At 37.1% G+C, this 20,677-nt stretch overlaps 1 protein-coding gene across 1 annotated transcript; it reads left to right on the forward strand.

Moving 5' to 3' along the window:
* The first annotated feature begins 2,756 nt into the window (after window positions 1-2,756).
* LOC113068231 (agrin-like) lies at window positions 2,757-4,534 on the forward strand. Its single transcript, XM_026240889.1, has 2 exons — window positions 2,757-3,234; window positions 4,232-4,534. Exons 1-2 carry the CDS (start codon window positions 3,034-3,036, stop codon window positions 4,517-4,519), a joined length of 489 nt encoding a protein of 162 aa, XP_026096674.1. The 5' UTR covers window positions 2,757-3,033; the 3' UTR covers window positions 4,520-4,534.
* The last annotated feature ends 16,143 nt before the right edge of the window (window positions 4,535-20,677 follow it).

Genomic DNA, 20,677 nt, shown 5'->3' on the forward strand with positions numbered 1-20,677 from the left:
TATTCTGTACAAACTGTATATTCTATCGTCCTTCACCAACCCTACACCTAAACCTAACCCTCACAGGAAAATTTGTGCATTTTTAATTTCTCAAAAAATCTCATTCTTTATGATTTATATGCATTTTGAAAAATAGGGACAAGGGTTATGTCCTCATAAGTCACCCTCTCCTTGTAATACCTGTGTCATACCCATGTCATTATACAGAGTTGTGTCCTGATATGATACAAAAACAAGAGCACTCTCTCTCGCTCACTCTCTCACACACACACTCTCTCTATCTCTCACACACACACTCAAGCTAGGGTTAAATGAGTGAGAACTTTTTTTCAAGAAAATATTTTGCTCTACAGACAACTACAACAAGGGAGGAGACAACGTAGGAGAGATGCACAAAGGAAACAAAGGGAAATAGAGAAACTGAAAGACAAGATCATCGGTTAGAAACAAAGATATGAAATGGTGAAGAAATGAAGTTAAAATGTTCAGTTAAAATGTTGTCTATTATATTTTTCTAACTCTGATTTCAGTTCTTATGAAATGAGTCATTTGTATATGTTATGTATGTCACTGGTGATTTGTTGTGTCACTGGTGTTACAGTTTTTTTTTTTCTTTCACATTAAATAAAATCTGTCATATGTGGTATAATGATCATTTTAAATTCATTGAATTCTGCTGCACTTAAGAGTTAAGCTTTAAATGATTGTATTATTGCTTGTTTAAAACCTTTTTTTCAAATATTTTCATTGTTATAGCAAATACATGGTTGTGCAATTGAACTAACATCATTCAGTCACACTTTTAACAAACCTAATTAAAATAAATAAAACATAATCACCGTATTAGTTAGATCATCATTAATTTTCTGTACCTCTGACTGCATGTGCTGAAAAAAAAATAAAAAAATATTTCATAAACACCTTTAATATCGCTAAAGAAGTGAGGTAACACCAGTGACAAAAAAATGGTGTATGCGGTCTTTAAATACATGCACACAAAAAATAAAAAATCATTAAGCTGTAATTTATGTGTACTCATAAAGTCAAAGGGTAATCTAATAATGTGGTCTAAGTTTAAATGTTAGAAAAAGAAATCAATTTTAAGAGATCTTGCCATACCAAATGTGGACGTTTCTGTAGAATGACCCTTAAGCAACCATTTAAGCATGGAAGAAAAGTGGTTATATGTCAGCTTGGAGATACTATGTTTACATTAATAATGCATTTAAATGTCAAAGTTCCTTATATAAACATATAATCCACAGAGCAGCTGTCTGAAGTAATAATTCACACCTTTGTCAGGTATTGCCAATAACAAAATAATTTATCAAATCACAAACCTGCATTTTCAATAATCTTTTAAAACCAATTGGTATTGTGGTATACGAATTAAGGGCTAGGACATGGTGCCATTAAAATGAGAGTATTCCTACAAATATATCAGTACAGCCACAGATTCCACACCCTGTCATTTTCCAGGAATAGATGGACGGGTACTGAAATTACAGCTTTTGAAAGGGTGGAAATTTATGCACTGTCAGTTTAGAACTGGGAGCGACGGTAAGGGTTTTATCGGTTGTGTGTGTCAGAATGATGTTCATATTAGTAACATCATAACTCATGTTAAGTTTAAATGTTTTTAGTTATTTGGTTATGCTGTAATTTACAGTGCATTTTGCAGCGTACTGTAATTGCATGAATAAGTACTAAGAAATGTTAATGAACAACATGAGCTTAATATGTAATTATTGGCTGGGCCTGCTGCTTGTAATTGCACAGTTCTCATAACAGCACTTGAAAGGAGAACCCACTTAACCTAGAATGCTGGCCACATTTGAACTCATAATGATTTTTTTTTTCTTACAACAAAATCTGCATGCACACATACATACATAAATACACACACACACACACACACACACACACACACACACACACACACACACACACACACACACACACACACATATATATATATATATATATATATATATATATATATATATATATATATATATATATATATATATATAATTCTGTATATAAAGCACATTTAAGACAAAATATAAATCATATTTTATTTATATTCTTATCTATCTTTATTATAATGGGTTTAACAATACATATATCTACAGTTTTATTTGTACTTGCTTTTTTTAATGGAATCATTCAACATTTTAAAGTAGTCAGGTGGTGAAGACAAGAAAAATACAAAATGACAATGAAATAAAAAATAAAACAACTTCAATAAAAACCTAGAAATGTTTACATACACTGATACATTTAACAGCTTTCCCTCTTTTCTTAGCAGATTATAAATATATTTTTACGTATGAACTGATTTTATGCTGAACTTCTGTTTTGAGAAATAGAAATAGTGGTTTTATAATAACCATATTTGCATTTATGTATAGCTACTAAATTTTATTTAATCTTTAATTTATTTTCGTGAAATCATCTTAAATAATAGGCTATTAACCCCAGAATTCAGTCTTGATTTACTCATAAGCCTGTTAAAAATCAATAGCTCTAAAAGGCTAATACTTTCTCGGGTTGTAAGACTTCAAACTAAACATCTCTGTATGTTCATATGAGTTTAAAAGAAAAGGTCACTCTTATTTGACAGTGTTCTGTTCACCCCACCTGTAATCCTCTGGACCAGTAAATTTGTCCGAATTGGCGCGATCTCTCCAAGGGGTGGCGTTTTACACCCGCTTCTCTCCAGTGCGCTCGAAATCACCCCCTCCGTCGCTATTATCAGCAATTCAGATTGCATGCAAATGCCCTGTGAACGGAGCGTCGTTCTGAAAAGACAGCGAGTGCGTGCGCGAGGGGGGTGAGTGAGCAGAGGCATTCCTCGTTCCTCTCTTTATTCTTCTCTGTCTGCCGGCTGATGCGCGCGCGTTCACTCAGCGCAGATATGAGCACAGATAGCAGTGAAGTTTGAAGAACGCAGAGAGCAGCGCGGGTCGGATTAGTATTTATATCAAACTTCAAGTTCTTTACTTTCTCTTTGAACCGTTTGGTTTGACCATGGGCTCTTTTTGTAGAAAGGCGTTTTACTGGCCCGTTTGGTCATTTGCTGTTGTTTTTGTGCTTTTGAGTTCGCGTTGTCATGGTAGTTGTTCAGAAAAGGAGCTGGAAAAACGAGAAGAAGAAGCGAATATAGTTTTGACTGGGACTGTAGAGGAGATCTTGAACATGGATCCAGTGCACAACACGTATTCCTGCAAGGTAAGACTTTGCACACCAGACACTTTTCAAATGCATCAAACTGAAAGTAACAAGGTGAATATGTAGCTCATAAAATATCGTATCAAAAGTCTAAGCTTATTCTTTAATACTTGTGGCTATTGTGCAACTGTGTTGCGAAGTATATCACCTGTTAGACATGTAGACAATAGCGACCAGTACGATATTTGAGTTTTGCTCAGTTGATAAAAAATGTCAACCTCCTCAATCCTACTTTGATCCACTTGTAATTTGAGCTTTCATACACCAGGAACCTGAACCTTAGCCTCTGCAGTGACTTGATGTCCTTTCAAACTCTATTAGTGCTTTGGGTTCAATTATCTTCAATTATCATGTAATCATGGGCTTACTTTGTTTGATGTAACTAAATGTGTCACATAAATCAAATTCTTGCAGAAATGAATCCCTAGGACATTTAAAGTGTGAAAAGAAGAATAATCTGAAACTGTTGCTCCTCTCACCATAATTTAATTTTGTATTAGAAGAGATATGGCACTTAAAGCTTATACGTTAAAGTTAAAAGGTTTGAGACATCTAGTGAAAAATGCTCCCTTTCTGCATTGCATGTAAGCATTAACAGTTTGAATAAAAAGTTTTTTAGAATTTGGATTTTATAGCTGAGCCATAATTTTGTATAAAACCTGATGATCGTGTTATCCATCACTGAACATCTGACCACAAGGAGTTCACATGGTCATGCTTTGTAAGTAACTTAAAAATAGTACAGCATTCGAAATTTCTTATTCATTTCACATTGTAATTTCTTATTTTAAGTATTTTAAAATCCAGTTTTTAATGTGGCCTCACACTTTTTGGACCACCACTGAGGTATATATGTATGAATCAGAAATGCAGAGCTAGACTGCAGAGACTCATACAGCTGGCGGTAGGTGGCCACTATGCAATGTGCAAGAAAGTGACCTTGATCTGCTGGAAATGGTGTTTTCTTAATCTCATGTTCTCTTTCCCCTGTCTGAAGGTCAGAGTATGGCGTTACCTAAAAGGCAAGACCATGGTGAATGGAGAGGTGCTGCTGGATGGAGGAAACAAGGTGATGATCGGCGGATTCGGAGACCCCCATATTTGCGATAATCAGGTGGCCACCGGAGATACGCGCATTTTCTTTGTCAACCTGCCTCCTCAGTTCATGTGGCAGAGCCAGAACGAACTGATGCTCAACTCAAGCCTGATGAGGATTACTCTCCGCAATTTGGAGGAGGTGGAGCACTGCGTTGAAGGTAAGAAACACTTTAATGACTCAGCATAAAGCTGTAATTCACATCTTCTGGCTGTGTAGAGATTTGTGAGTTTGAAATCTCCCGTGGTGGTGACGACGGTCCTGATTGCAAAAGCAGGTGGTGTTTTCTGCTCTAATTGCATCGTTATTCTACCTAATGAAGCGACTCACATTTTGTGACATTACATTAACCACGTACATTATATTAATACAGCAGTCATGGTGTTCTATATGAAACTTTACCAATTATTTTTTCTTCTCTCAACTTTTTTTTGTTAGCTGGCAACACTTATTGTATTTCCTGGGCTCTGGGGCCTTAAAAACAAAGCATATAATATGCTCTGTCACTAGCAATCAGCCACTGACAGTCAGTGCTCTCGAAGGAGGGTGTGTCTGTTCGCTAATGGAGCACCTCCAGGGCCTTTTGACTAATCTGAGTGAAAGTCCAAACCTCTACCTTTCCTTGAGGGAAATCATTTATAGAGTTAGAGTGGAGATACTAAAACATAACCGCAGAGCTTCAAGGGTCCCTGTTTCTATGTTATGATGGCATTCACTGCTTATTTCCACTGTCTCAAAGCCAGACTGTCAGAAGAAAGTTTGGCTCTGTGGGGAAGAACAGTTGAATGAATAAGGCCAGACTGATGTCCAAACCTCTGTGTCTTTTCAAAGTTCTTTTGGTTTATTTATGTAAATTTGAAATAGTGGTTGTCCTTGGTGAATGGCAAGTTACTTTTTCCATTTTGTAAATCAGCAGTGCTTGTAGTTTAATCTTGTTTAGTGTTTTACAATGCTGGCAACTGTACAAGCAGAGAATATAGACATTAGTCTGGAATGCAACAGAGCATTTGAAGCTAAGATCACTCTTATAGGTCCAATCGATTCTGTAAATCGGCACTCTGCATCCTTTCTGTTTGGCAGGTTGTATTGTCTGGACTTTTGAATATCGACATCAAGTCTGGTCCAGTTTTCAGCTTCTTCTGGCTGAGAATCAACCCCTTTTAATAGGAAGAGATAGCTTGATAGAATTTCAAAAGGCCCCCTATTATGCTATTTGAAAGGTTTATAATTTGGTTTTGGGAGTCCCCAACAAGAGGTTTACATGCAAGGTCAAAAAACAATTAAATTTGCATTACATTTTACATGCATAAATTACATTTATCAATGACTCTCAAACGAATCGTTTGAAGATTCATCCCTCTAAACCCCTCGTTTGCAGGAGACTACTCTGCTCTGATTGGTCAGATGTCTCTTTGGATTTATCTACTGCGTACAGCGCATGTTGGAAACGGAACACCCATCACCATCACCGGATTATGGCTTATCAATAATTCATCCTATTATAATAAAGATAGTTCTCCACTCTGTCCTAATAAACAAAGAATCAGAGGGAAAAAAGTTGTTTTACACTTATGTTGGTAAACCGGACCCACAACTTGGTATATGTGTTACGCAAACACAGACGTGGAGTACTGATAAATCACTGCAGTTTGTAAACCAACATATTGCTCCATCCTTTATCATGACTCCAAGTAATAAGAATGACAGACATTCTATATTATATTATATAGGGGCACTTTAAAAGTTTAAAACCATATTTTGTGGTGTTTTTATGTGCCATTTAAGGGCAAGTACATCTGAAGTTGTTAACATTTATTAAAATAACAGCACTATATTCAGTTTACTTCCTGGTTAGTGTTAATGCTTAATTCTGTACCACCATTGAAAGTCCATTACACCAAAACATTGAGGCTTCAAAAAGCTCATAGACATAGCCATTTAATTGTCTTTTTATTTATGTGGAAAATGACCAACCACACATAGTGCACATCAAATATGGTCAACCAGTGAAATGTGTTCTCGCGTGAACCTTTGTTATTGCATGGCTACATATACGGTTGAGCTTCTGTTTCTGAAATAATTCTTATTTTTGGATGACCAATGCCTCTAAGTCAAAAAAGCACAAATCATCCCTTTTTTTCTTAGTTGTTTGGTTTTTTGTGCTGAGTGTTTTGGCACAAGTCACTACTGCCATGTGCTTCAAATCTGATTCTTTTTATACTGTAACAGGATTGGATCTCATTTTGCACACAAGATGCTCATGTATATGCTATAAGTAGCAGACAGCTGTGCTCAGAATGGCCAACAGTTTGGTTTAGGACGAAGCTGGCAAGTTCTTATTCTGAGTCTATAAACAGAGACTGTTCTTCAAAACACTGGTTCTGACCTTGCTTTAGACATGGTGAGACAAGTATACTGTAGACCAGGCCTTCAATAAAAAGTGCAACCCTGCAGACTGAGTGTCTTGGAATAGTGCCTAATGGTGTCTGTTTTGTGTAAACTGATTTGGGAATCTGATGTTATCCATCAGTTATTTAATAAAGCATGACCTTTTAGTGAAGTTTATTTTTCCTTGCCTTTGTCACTGCTTAGTAACCTTGTTTTAGACATTAAAAATGAGTGTGAGGTGGAAAGAACAAGGTTGTTGCTGCCAGTCTGTTGAGTGTATCCTCTTCTTTCTCCTCACCTCTCACAGGTTACGTGTCACTGAGAAATGAAGGGATTCCTAGATGAAATTTAGAATACTTCCATTAAAGCCAAAGTTTTCTTAAGGGGGTAAAAGCGCTGTTGATAATGACAGGATTTGGAGGGTGAAATGTGATAACGAGAGCGCGAAAAGAATTTCTTGATACAAGTGTAGACTGGAATGCTTATAGGAGAGGCCTAGAGGCACTGAGTTCTTACTCCCACCCTGTTTGCTCTTTACTGAGACAGACCACTTGGGTTAATGCGTTCATCTGGCAAAAATACATCAAATGCATCTGTGGAACTTGAAACGAGATGTTTAGAAAAATATCTGAGCTGCTGATAGTTTTGTGAAGCTTTTTTCTTTTTTGTCTTTTTGGAGCTTGATTGGCCCTGGTCCCCATCCATTTTTATTGAATAGTCTACTTTTTATATGGAAAAAAAATGTCATAAAGGCTTGGAATGACACAAAGATGAGTAAATGGTTTTATTGAGTGAACTATACTTTTAAATCCTGTTTTATTCCACGGCTGGAATTGTGTATCACCAGTGTTTGAATCTGGAAATCTGCGAACAGAGTACTCAGAGAGATTTTGCTGTTGTTTCTTCAGTCAACAAATCAAATGTTCTCCTTTCTCAGAAGTTGGCATGTGCGAACATGCCACTTTCCAGTGTTTCTGTCACTTATTTGCATTGTGGACACTTATTCATTAAATGCCAAACTGCACAATAGTGGAAACTCGTGTTGTGCTGGAAGATAATTGTTTAAACCAAAGTTGACCTGTTTCAAACCATTGTGATCCCTTGCATTTCTGATCTCTGAATAGAGTGAATTAAGCCAGACTAAAAAAGAACAGCTGGAAAGCTTAGGAAAATGATATGGTTTCATGTGTTCAAGCTTTTGGACTTGAGGGAGAAGTGATGAAACTTAAGCAAAGAGAATGAAAGCATGAAGAAGCTTTATTTATAGTAGCAATAGTTTACATTTGATGAATCTGTTTATTGCAGTGAACCGGTTCTAAAAATCTAAATCACTGATCCATTTGAGGTATCTCTCCAAAAGTATTTCCAGAAGTCGTTAAATGAATCATTGTGAAGGCTTAAGATGTGAATGCTTGAGTTTATCATTATTGATATCATTACAAAAATCATTATCTTTATTGTATTTCCCAAAATGATTGATACAATAATGTTAATTATTAAAATTAAAGACTGAAAGAAGAATGATTAAAACTATTAATTTGTAAATACATTATAATTTATGAATAGCTAGCTATGTGTTAGAATCTTGCACATGCTGTAATTTTTATTAGCAGTTTTTTTCTTTTTCAGATCAACACTAAATGGACAAATAAATCCCTTCTGATTTTGCTTTGAAATGTACATTTATATGCACTAATTTTCTTAAATTGCAAATAATGCTATCCAGTATCAGATTCTAAAGCTTTCATGCTTCCTGTTTTTTATTTCAATCCAATCTCAGTTTTATTTGAATCGAACTCTGTTAAAGCTGCAGTAGGGAACTTTTGTAAAAATATATTTTTTACATATTTGTTAAACCTGTCATTATGTCCTGACAGTAGAATATGAGACAGATAATCTGTGAAAAAAATCAAGCTCCTCTGGCTCCTCCCAGTGGTCCTATTGCCATTTGCAGAAAGTCATCCGCTCCCGGTAAAAAACAACCAATCAGAGCTGCGGTCCGTAACTTTGTTTGTGTTCAAAATGTAGAAAAATGTATATAATAAGCGAGTACACCATGAATCCTTTTTCCAAACCGTGTTTTTGGCTTGTCCTGAATCACTAGGGTGCACCTATAATAAGTGTTTATATTCAGTAGTGATCGACCGATATTGGTTTTTTTATAACCGATACCGATACCGATTATTTGTATGTTTATGTACCCGATAACCGATATGCAGAACCGATATTTATTTACTGTTATACTTCTGTTTCTGACAATTATTACAACACAAATGAGCTGAAAAAAAAACATTTTATTTATAACAATCACTTCCCCCTTGCATACAAAAAAAAAAAAAAATTATATTTATACACAAATAAATAGAGGGGTCTGAGTCCAAAAAATGTAAGCGCACTGTTACTAAGTGTCTTTGTTTTAAAATAAAAGCTTTGATGAGGTAAAAAAATAAAAACAGGTAAAAAAAATAAAGCACTAAAATGATTCTAACATATTGGTGGGGGCGGGAGGGCTATTTAGGAGTGCATAGCCATTTACTCCCAGCTAAGCAGAACTAGGTTTTAGTGTAGAAAACCGAGTCTTTCAGCATTTTGCCCTGAAAGCCTGCTTCCTTCAAAAATGTCATGCAGTGGCCGTGCTTGAGGCTTCCTGATCATCAACCCAGTCAGGTGCTGAGCAATATGAACGAACTTTTATCCCGAGACTATATAAAATTAAACAGCACTTGTCAGTTGGCATTTTATGATCTAGATTCAATCTAACGTTAGATCATGAAATGCCAACTGACAAAGTGCTGTTTGACTATAATTTAATCAACCGCGATCGCGCATGGAGATAATAAATAAATAATTTCCACAAAGCGGTATATGTAGCCTATATGTGTATTAGCGAAATAATTGTTATGTAGTAAATGATAATATAATCTAGGGTGTTTAAACAAGATAATCTTGTCAAAAGTTTCATTCAGTGGCATTGCTTGAGGCTTCCTGATCATCAACCCAGTCAGGTGCTGAGCAATATGAACGAACTTTTTTTCCCGAAACTATATAAAGTTAAACAGCACTTGTCAGTTGGCATTTTATGATCTAAATTTAATCTAACGTTAAATCATGAAATGCCAACTGACAAAGTGCTGTTTGACTAACTTAATCGACCGCGATCGCGCATGGAGATACTAAATAATTAATTTCCACAAAGCGGTAGGCTATATTTATATGTGTATTAGCGAATAATTGTTATGTAGTAAATGATAATATAATCTAGGGTGTTTAAACAAGATAATCTTGTCAAAAGTTTCATTCAGTCGCCGTGCTTAAGCCTCCAGATCATCTGTCATTGCTAAGCAATATGAACAAACTTTCTCTTCTAGACTAATGGTGAGCAAATACAACAGATAGAGAATTAAATTCAACGCTTTTATTTTCAACATGCACTCATTCTTGTCTGTTTTATTTAATTCATGTAAAGATACGTCTTTATTGGGGCAGGACATGATGAATTACACTACGTGACTCAATGAGTTCGTCTCAATTGTTTAGAAACAAGCTGCATAAATTAACTATATCAGGAATTTATGTCTCAGATCTCGTTTGTGCATGTCTGTTATGTTAAATAAAGTTGATTAATTAAAGCAAACCAAGTAGAACATATATTTACCTGTGCACTGAGTTGTTGGTGACTGATCTCCTCAGACACCCGGGCTGCAATGGCGGAAATCTCAAAACGGCCACAAGATGGCGCCGTAAATCGGCGAATCCGATATTACAAAACCGATACCCGATTATGGAAAAATGCTTAAATATCGGGAAAAATATCGGTAAACAGATACATCGGTCGATCACTAATATTCAGACTATTTTAGATTGCTTCGGGGGTACCGCGGCGGAGTAACCCAGTACCTTTGTGATTCTTCATAGACATAAACAGAGAGAAGTAGTTCCGGCTACGATGTTCTTCCGCAAGACGCAAGCATTTCTGTTTATTAACCGCTAGAGCGCCAAAAGTTACCTACCGCAGCTTTTAGATCGTTTTTACACAAGGGTTTTCCAGTTGGATTATAAGATGATTATTTAGGTGCATTATGTAGCTAATGAACAGAGGCAATGTAGATTTTCTGCGTTTTTAAACTTCTCCTCTGATCGGTCCCTCAGTTTTCTCCTTGCCATGACCCTTGTTCACCCCGGTTTAAGGGACTTAGTTCAAGTTGAGCTTTAGCCTGAGGACAGAGAGTCCAGTGCTGGTGGTCTGTCATGATAATGAGTGCAGGTCATTCAGTCAAACTCTATGGCTTGAGTGTGTGTGTGTGGCAGGTTTGGGAATGAGAATAGAAGGTCTTTGGGCGCACTTCCCTTTTATTCCGGCTGTTTGTGTAAGGAGGAGGCCCGGCATGCCTCTGATTCCACATTGCACGAAGTTCAGCCCCGAGCAGGTAATGATTAATAGATAGAGCATAATTGAGGTGAAGGACTTCCTCCAGCCTGCAGTGATTTATTAGTAATCTTAGGATGATAATAATTGGAGAAGGTTCCTCTCAGAAAGGGGCTTCATTTAAAAAAATCACCCCCTGTGTTATTTCAAGCTGATCTTCCTGAGTCAGACTTTAGCCCAGGGATTTCCAAATGTGTTTTATGAGATTTGGGAGCCCAGCCATCAGTGAATGGAGCTGAAAGCCTGTCGGTACCATAACACGAGTTTCGAGGGGATGAATGATCTTTGGGAAATGGCTGTGATGTGGCAAAAAAATGGTTATTAGCAAATGAGCGATTCTAGGTGCACATGTAGGTAACTAGTCAAAACAGGAAGCGGATTAAGGTTTGTAGATTCCATAGTTAGTTTCTCATTTTTGTCTCAGGTTATTTACTCTGTAATTATAGCTTTGGAGTTGTCTTAAATGTATAAGAGAACTTTGATCTCCATTTAGGGCTTGTATAGGCTCATCACTTTACTTTTACCTGTGCAGAAGCACTTCTTTGTCTACATATGGGACTTTCTCTGTGAAACATGGATAGAAAACAGATTGAATGAGTGGCTAGAGAAACTGACAACTGAAAAGATAACTCAAGTAAGGAGGGGCCGAAGGCTGAGAATTATACCTGTTGGAGTTTCCCAAGTTATTACATTATAAGATTTTAATTAAACCCTGAAACCTCCACACTTGCTCGGAATACTAATTAAGCTCCGGGATTGAGAAAGCTGTGAAACAAAGGTATAAGAGTGTTTTGCAGTCGTCTGCTCACCTCCCTTTTCACTTTATATTCTCCTCCTTCCTGTAGAAAGGACGAGAGTTTGTCTTGGCACGAAGTACGAGTCTGTGTCTGGTGTAATCTCTTCAACAGACATCATTGTTTAAGCAACACATGTCGACAGTCTTAAAGTCAGATTGATTTCATTACACAGAGTTCAAAAATGTGAGGAATTCATTATTAGATCTGTTAGATTTAAGGAAGTAGAGTCAGAGTGAGGCAACTGCATTTTTATTGAACGTTAAGTAATAAAAACAAAAAAGTTAATTAAAACTGAAATACAAGTAACGCCAGTTGTTTGGCATCTACTCATCCATCACTAAACAAAATGTAAAGAGGCCGTACCTGTTACTTCTGTCCTGTGCAATAGAGGTTTATTAGTACTTTTTAGAAACATGGTTGAGTGCTTCCTGTGAGAAGGAAACACTCAGTTGGTCACCATGTTCTCAGAAGTTAGATGGGCAATAGAATGGAAAGCCCCTCATGTTCCAGACACAATGGGTAGAATGGATAGGGAGACATGTTATGGATTCCTTGAGATCTGTGGCAACGTTTCAGACTGGTCTAAATGTGAAGCGATAGACAGCTGCTGCAGTTAATGCGGCTAATCCACCACCATTCACTGTTACAGACAGAGATTCATCTGGCACCAGTAAGACGTGTTATCATTCTAGTCACGTTTGGTCGTTGTGCATTATTTTAATTCACGCTTTGTAATTGTTGTTAAGCTTGTTAGCATTGATCGTTCTATATGACCCTGTTGTAGAATAATCTCAAAAAACCTAAAGAAAGTTTCATCACCTTTTTATTTCAGGCATTAGCACCGGTTAAAATCAATTTAACTGCTGATGCTAGGGAAAACTGAAATTCCTTTTTCATTAGATACTAGAACCTGCTATGATTCTCATTTAAGCTTGACTTTAATGTCAGGGCCCAGTGAAAATGAGTTTTGCGCTGATGGTATGAAAAGCGCATTGCTAATTGAATGGTCATAGTATTAAACTTTTAGAAGAAAAGAATCTTTCCAATAGGTAGTTGAAAGCAGAGCTGTCATGGATGAGACAGTTGCTTGAACCAGACATGACTCTTTGAAATTAAAGTGTTGATGGGAAAATGAAGATTTTTGAAAACATTTTTTCGCAACACCCTGGTCATTTCTCAAACTCAAGAATTTGAGCAAATGGTTATTTCAGTTTTCAGTGTTTTGAGGACATCTCTGATGGTGGTGCTAGCTATGCGGTGCTAGCTGATCATTAGCTGGTTCAAACTGGATATAACCATTTAAGACTAACTATTAACAATTTTGTACCAGACTTGACCAGCTGTCTATTGTTACCTGACCTGCTCTCTAGATGGTCTTGGACCACCATGTTCCAAAATCTAATTTGACTCCTTCAAGATGGTTGCTGGTTTGTTGCTTATTCGAGATGTTCCACCTTTCTGGCCAGATAAAGAATCCAGTTTCAGAATTTGAAACTAAAGAAAAACTACAGCAGACTAAATGGTGGTCAAGAGTTCACTCAGGGCTATACAATCTACTTTTACAGTCTGTTTGCTGAGTGAAGTAGCCCATGACGGAGGGGGTTCAGTGCCGTTTCGTTTGCCCCTGCTGGAATGTCAGTAGTTGTAAGGTGCAAAGCACAAAGAGCACACAAAAGCCCAAATAACACATGCTAATGGAGTGTGTGCAATGTGTGCCTTCCTTGAAAAGGAAGAATCCATTCATATGGGCCAGCATCAGCATGAAACTGTCCTACACTGACCTGGCATTGATAAATCATTAAACTGGACATGCACTGATGGTTTTCTGTCCTTCTAAGTGTACTCGAAAGGTCATGAAGGAACCTGCACTGCTTAAATCCAAAGCTGATCCTCCCACAAGCTCCCTACAATTCTAATAACAATTTAGCCTTTCTGGTTTTTGTTGTGTCCTATTAGCTGGGTCACAGGATGTTAATGTTTTTTTTGTTTGCCATCGCATGCTCATTTCCATGAGGATGTTGGGATACAATCCTTTCCTGTTCTCTTTTACCTCCTCTTCGTCATTCTTGTCTAGGTTGTTTCCTTCTGGTAGCATCTTGTTTTATTTTCAGCTCATTTGGTTCTCATAATAGGTTCCTCTCATCATCTGGCCAACATCAGGGCCATCCACAACTGAATGACTTCGATATTTTTGAACATTTAAGATAAATATTTAATTCATGTGAAACGGCAGCTCTGGAAAGTGAGGTACTGTGCTCCTAGCCTTCCAACAGTCCTCTGTCTTTCAGAGCTCTGTTGAGCTTACCTGTAGTTTCACTGGAATCTGACCTGTAAAAGCTGGCAGTGTAATGACCAGCAGGTGTAGACCTGAGACCTGCAGCAGAGATGCAGCAGACCCCTTCTAATTCTCTACTCAAACATGTGCAATTCTGAGATTGTAATGAAGAAAAGAAACCATAATCTAGAATGATCTTTTGCTTCAAATGCTTTGCTGCCTATTAATATTTAAATAGTATTTTGGATTATAATAATTCATAAAATGCTGTTCTTTTGGACTAAACTTAACCCACCAAATTAGGGGTGTAACGGTTCACAAAATTCACGGTTCGGTTCGATACGATACACTGATGTCACGGTTCGGTTCGGTTCGGTTCGGTACATTTTAGATACAGCAAAATGCAAAAACATCTCAACTTTTCAGAATGCCGCAAGCGCACCGCGGGTCATGTGACAAGAACTAACCAATCAGCTTCATCCTTTCCCATAACAACGTTGAAAACTCAGCCAAGATGAAGGAACAGCTGATTATAGTTGTATATGGATTGCAATTTTGAAATAAATTTAGTAGCAGAGCTACTGCAAGCGATTTTTAGAGCTGCAAATCCATTTATCCTTCGCTGAAATTTCCGCGTCTCATGGAGAGAGCACGTCATTGTTGCTTAGCAAAGACAGACGCCTCATGAGCGCTTCTGCCCGAGCGCATTGGAAAGGAGGAGAAAGACGCGCTTAGCGTTTTCCACGCGTTTTTAGGAGCGATATGTGAACGGACCCTAAGGCGCTCGCTCACTCAGCACGCGCTGAAGGCTCATTGCAAAATGTCTAATGCATTTAACAGACCAGAAATATAAGATCCTAAAATAACCAACAGGTCTGGTGTTTGGGTGCACTTTGGATTCCCTGTAAGCTATAATACTGGTGTCTAAATGCTGCAGGCATAGTTTGTTGCGTGCATGTTTCTCCTTTTTTTCGTCTTTTCCCAGATACTGACACAATAAGGTGATGTCGGCGTAAATGAGTTGACATGTTTCAAGTATTCACGCTGGTGTTTTTTTTTTTTTTTTAAAGCAATGAAGCAACCGCGCGAAGCCCTCACTATATAGGATTTTAGAAAGAATGCAGAGCACTAGTGTAGTGTGCAAACTTACCACAGTGTGGATTTCAGAAAGTGTGCAAAGACTTCACGTGCACACTTACCATAACATGGGTTTACAAATAATGTTCTAAGGAGGGGCTCTCATGTCACTCTGATCGAGCAGCTCATAGATGGAATCATGCATCTCAAACAATATGTTTGAGAGTCATCTTCTTTTTCTAGTCTGTTAAACGCATTGGCCATTTTGCAACGAGCCTTCAGCGCGTACTGAGTGAGCGAGCGCCTGACTGAGTCATAACATAACATAAACATAAGTTGGTGTTTTTTTCTTCTTCGGGAGTGTCAGGGGCGTTGCCTGTTACGTTGTTTGGGTTATTGGGCTACCTTGTTGAACGCATATCATTATATTTCTCTTTTTTTTTTCCAAATATAATTAATTAGTCCAACGAACCGTTCGGTATGCATAATGCGTACCGCGTACCGAACCGAAAGCGTCGTACCGAACGGTTCAATACGAATACGCGTATCGTTACACCCCTACACCAAATCTAAACAAATTAGAATATGTTCACATGCCAATCAGCTAATCAACTCAAAACACCTGCAAAGGTTTCTTGAGCCTTCAAAATGGTCTCTCAGTTGTGTTCACTAGGCTACACAATCATGGGGAAGACTGCTGATCTGATAGCTGTCCAGAAGACAATCATTGACACCCTTCACAAGGAGGGTAAGCCACAAACATTCATTGCCAAAAAAGCTGGCTGTTCGCAGAGTGCTGTATCCAAGCATGTTAACAGAAAGTTGAGTGGAAGAAAAATATGCAAAACCAACCGAGAAAACCACAGCCTTATTGAGGATTGTCAAGCAAAATTGATTCAAGAATTTGAGTGAACTTCACAAGGAATTGACTGAGGCTGGTGTCGAGGCATATAGACGTGTCAATGAATTTGGCTACAGTTGTTTTATTTCTCTTGTTAATCCAATCCTGAACCACAGACAATGTCAGAGGCATCTGACTGGTGCCCAGTGGTCCAAAGTCCTCTTTTCAGATGAGAACAGGTTTTGCATTTCATTGGGAAACAAAGATCCTAGAGTCTGGAGGAAGGGTAGAGAAGCTCATAGCTTAAGTTGCTTGAAGTCCAGTGTTAAGTTTCCATAGTCTGTGATGGTTTGGGGTCCTCTGCTGGTGTTGGTCCATTGTGTTTTTTGAAAACCAAAGTCACTGCACCCGTTTACCATGACATTTTTGGAGCACTTCGTGCTTCCTTCTGCTTACCAGCTTTTTGAAGATGCTGATTTCATTTTCCAGCAGGATTTGGCACCAGCCCAGTCTGCCAAAAGCACCAAAAGTTGGTTAAATGACAATGGTCTTGTGCTTGACTGGCCAGCAAACTCACCAGACCTGAACCCCTGAGAGAATCTATGAGGTATTGTCAAGAGGAAAATGAGAAACAAGAGACCAAAGAAAACTGATGAGCTGAAGGCCACTGTCAAAGAATCCTGGGCTTCCATCCCACCTCAGCAGTGCCACAAACTGATCACCTCCATGCCATGCTGACTTGAGGCAATAATTAAAGCAGAAGGAAACCCTACCAAGTATTGAGTACATGTACAGTAAATGAACATACATACTTTCCAGAAGGCTAACAATTCACTAAAAAATTTATTTTACATTTTTTTATTGGTCTTATAAAGAATTGTAATTTATTGAGATATGGTGGGTTTTTGTTAAATGTGAGCCAAAATCATCACAATTAAAAGAACCAAAGACTTAAACTACTTCAGTCTGTGTGCACTGGATTTATTTAATACACGAGTTGCACAATTTTTTTTGAATTACTGAAATAAATTAACTTTTCCACGACTATACTAATTTATTGAGATGTACCTGTACTTTTTACTGTATATTTGATTAAATAAGATGCTTTCTTCAAAAACATTACAAAATCTTACTGACCTCAAACTTGTGAGTGGTAAATTTATATAAAAACATTTTTTGAGGTTAAATATTTAAAATCACATGCATTAAAGGTTTCTGTTGTTTATAAGTATTTGATGATTGCTCCACATTAAATTTTAGAGCCATTAAATGTAAACTTTTCTTGAAATTGGTTTTCATGAGCATAATCGATGCGACTTAAACACACATTTTTAAGAACTGTGCACTTGTTAAACTCTTGAAAGATTTAAAAAATATATTTTTATTTTCTCATTTATCCATTTTGACTGACAATATGGGAAAATCTCTATGCTCCTGGTCTCTTTGATGTTAAGCAGTATGCCTCTCTGTTTCAGCAGTCTGGTCATCTTTGCTCTGCTAAAGGCCTCTTAAGTCAAGATATCTGCCTGACTCAAATGAAGTCGGCTGGTAATCCTGTTGTTTTAGCCAACAGTGGCACGGAAGTGCTGGCTTTCAGAGGCAAACAGAGATATCTGACACAGGGCATCTCGATTATGCACACACAACTGCTAGCAGATATTTAAGACTTTGACAAACAGTTTTAGGGACGTTCATGTCCACATCTCTCTCTTCCTCACTGTCCTTCTGGCTTTCCCTCTTGCTTTCTCATACACACATGCCCATGAGAATGGCAGCCTGCTGTGCAGATCTGTCAGTATCTAAACCAGAGGCCATGTGGAAGGAAAGGGCCTCATTACTACTCTGTGATTATGGAGTTGAACATGTTGGAATGCTGCACACTTAAAGTAAGACAGGTCTCGTAAAGAAATGTTGGCCTTTGAAGTAAATAATTTGCTTATTGTTTCTGGGCTTGTAACACCCTTGTTCATAGTTTGCAGCCTGGCAATTATAAATGGCAGGGTTTTGGGAAGTACACACAGAGGAAATGGTGCTTATAGGAAATGTGGTTTTAATCATCATGAAATCAAAATTGTCTTTTTTAGCCTACATATTGCTATGTTTTATTGTGAATGATCCATCTGTAAAAAAATAAAGATATTATATTATTTCAAAATTATAAAAAAGAAAGAAAAGAAAATATGCATTAACAAAAAATACAATATAACTTGAACCATAGATAAAATTAAGAAACTTTTGTTAAATGTTTCATTGTCCCTCCTGTTAAAACGTTTTTTTTAATAAAAATAAATAAAATACAATTTTCTTAAATTACTTTCATAGATTACTTGTTTGTTAGTTTTTTAATTTATTACTTAATTGTAATTTATTTCATTTAATATTTATTATTATTATTATTATTATTATTATTATTATTATTATTATTATTATTATTATTATTATTAGGTTTTTAATATTTTGGCTGCAGCACTTCAGCCTGTTTCACAGTTCTTCTCAGATTTTTTTTTAAAAATTAAATATTAATATATGAATAAACTAATTAATAAATACATTTATTTATTTACGTATATTTATCTGCTTTAAAACATCATCCAGACAGACATATTTGGCTGTTGCTTTAGAATTTTAGTTCTAGTTTCTAAATAAAATAATTCCACAAGAGTGCAAAAGTCTCGAGAAGCATTTGCATTGCATATGGCTGTTAAAAAATATACTTAAATGAGCCTAAAAAATCCACCTGATTGGGTCCAGTTTTTCCAACAACAGCCAACATTTTTTGTTTAGTTTTTAGTCTAGGAATTATCCTATTGAAAAGATGCAATTTCTTAGCAATGCTTGTTCCAAGTAGCACATTCTCCTTTTCAAGTAGGAGGACAGGAAGGGAGGATAAAGAGTAAGGGGACAGAGAAACTGGAGCGAGGGAACGGGGCCAGCTCTTCTGCTGTGGTTATTCAGCTCATGTTATGAATGCTGGGATGAAGTCATGGGGAGAGCAGCCAGAGACCTCTGCTCTGCTCTCCAGTGCTAGTGATTTATCTCCTCGTCTCCCTCACACACACACCATCTGGCCAGCTGGAAGGAAGTGGTTTCTACAGGTGAGATATTCCTTTATCTTTCATTTGCTTTCTGTCTTTTCCCCTGAGAGAGAGAGAGAGCAGGGCGTCCCTGAGACTCTCAGTGTTTTTAGGGACACACTAACCACACACAGACACGCACTGGCACATTTATTTATTATTTTAAGCCCAGACGTTGATGGGCTGATGGGCTAGAACAATGGCTCCCATTTGCTTTTACTGATATGAGTGTCTTGACGTCAGATTCAATCAGATTAAACAGTTTGAACTTTATCTGCAATGTGAAAGTGAAGTGTCAAGAGGCCTATCCTGAGGGAATAGCTCTAAAGACTAAGTTCACTGCCTAATTCAGTGGTTGAGATTTTAAAAGGATAGTTCAACCAAAAAATATCACTGTATCATTTACTCATCTTCATAATATTCCTAATTCCATAATTATTATTATTATTATTTTTTTTTTAATTTACTGGTTGATTTTTTCCATGTAATTATAAAACTGAGACTTCACGCTTTCAAGCTTCACAGATTATGCAGACACTGTATAATATGGCTGTCTCAGTCTTATTTCCAGAATTAAGCTGTTTGGTTTCTCTGGGGTGCTTTAAGCGTAATGGGTTTAAGGATCAATTCTCATATTCTTTCATGAAGCAAATGCACTAATCTGAATTTAATAGAACAGAAAGCTGAAATCGACTGGAATGAGAAAAGTGAGATGAGTAAGAGAGCGCCAGTCATTGGCTGACTCACATGTTGAAGGTTTGAGTCATTTCATTAACATCAAGGGGTGAAATGTGTTAGAAATGGCATTTGACAATACACAGTTTGGAGTATGTTAAAATATGACTCATATATAAATAAATAGGATGTTTAATATATCGCATTTTCGAATATTTCTAATTTAACGTGAAGCTTAGAGGCCATGCCTGATAAGAAAGCATTAGTGCATTTATCTATCAATTGAGCTATCAAACAAGCTGTTAAGTAGGATTTTGTGAAGTGTTTGGTAAGTGGAGGTCCAAGTAGAATTTGTGTGGAATCCTCCTACATCCCCTCTGGGCTTTAGGTGAGACTAGTCCAGACCAATGCTATCTGTTACATCAGCATTTTTGTGTGGCTTTGTCAAGGACGCTGAAGTGTTATCTGAGGGGTTTTAACCTAGGCTGGAGTACGGAATGCTTCCATTCTTCAATGTTTATTTCCCAAAGAAGCAGCTCAGCTGAGAGAGAGAGAGGGGAAGTTTGCTCTTGGCCTGGTCTGACCTTTTTCAGTCATTTAAATTTGTAAAATTTTAACATCTTTGCATCATTATTTTATGTTATGTTATGCTATGTAATTTTGGTCCAGTCCTACCTTGCAAGTCAATGGTATTCATTCATTTATTCATTCATTTATTCAATAATTCGACTTAACAAGCCTCATGATTTAAGGTATGATGATTTATGCTATATTTTTATTCATTTATGTAAGTC

Source organism: Carassius auratus, linkage group LG44F (genome assembly GCF_003368295.1).
Source record: "Carassius auratus strain Wakin linkage group LG44F, ASM336829v1, whole genome shotgun sequence".
Lineage (NCBI taxonomy): Eukaryota > Metazoa > Chordata > Actinopteri > Cypriniformes > Cyprinidae > Carassius > Carassius auratus.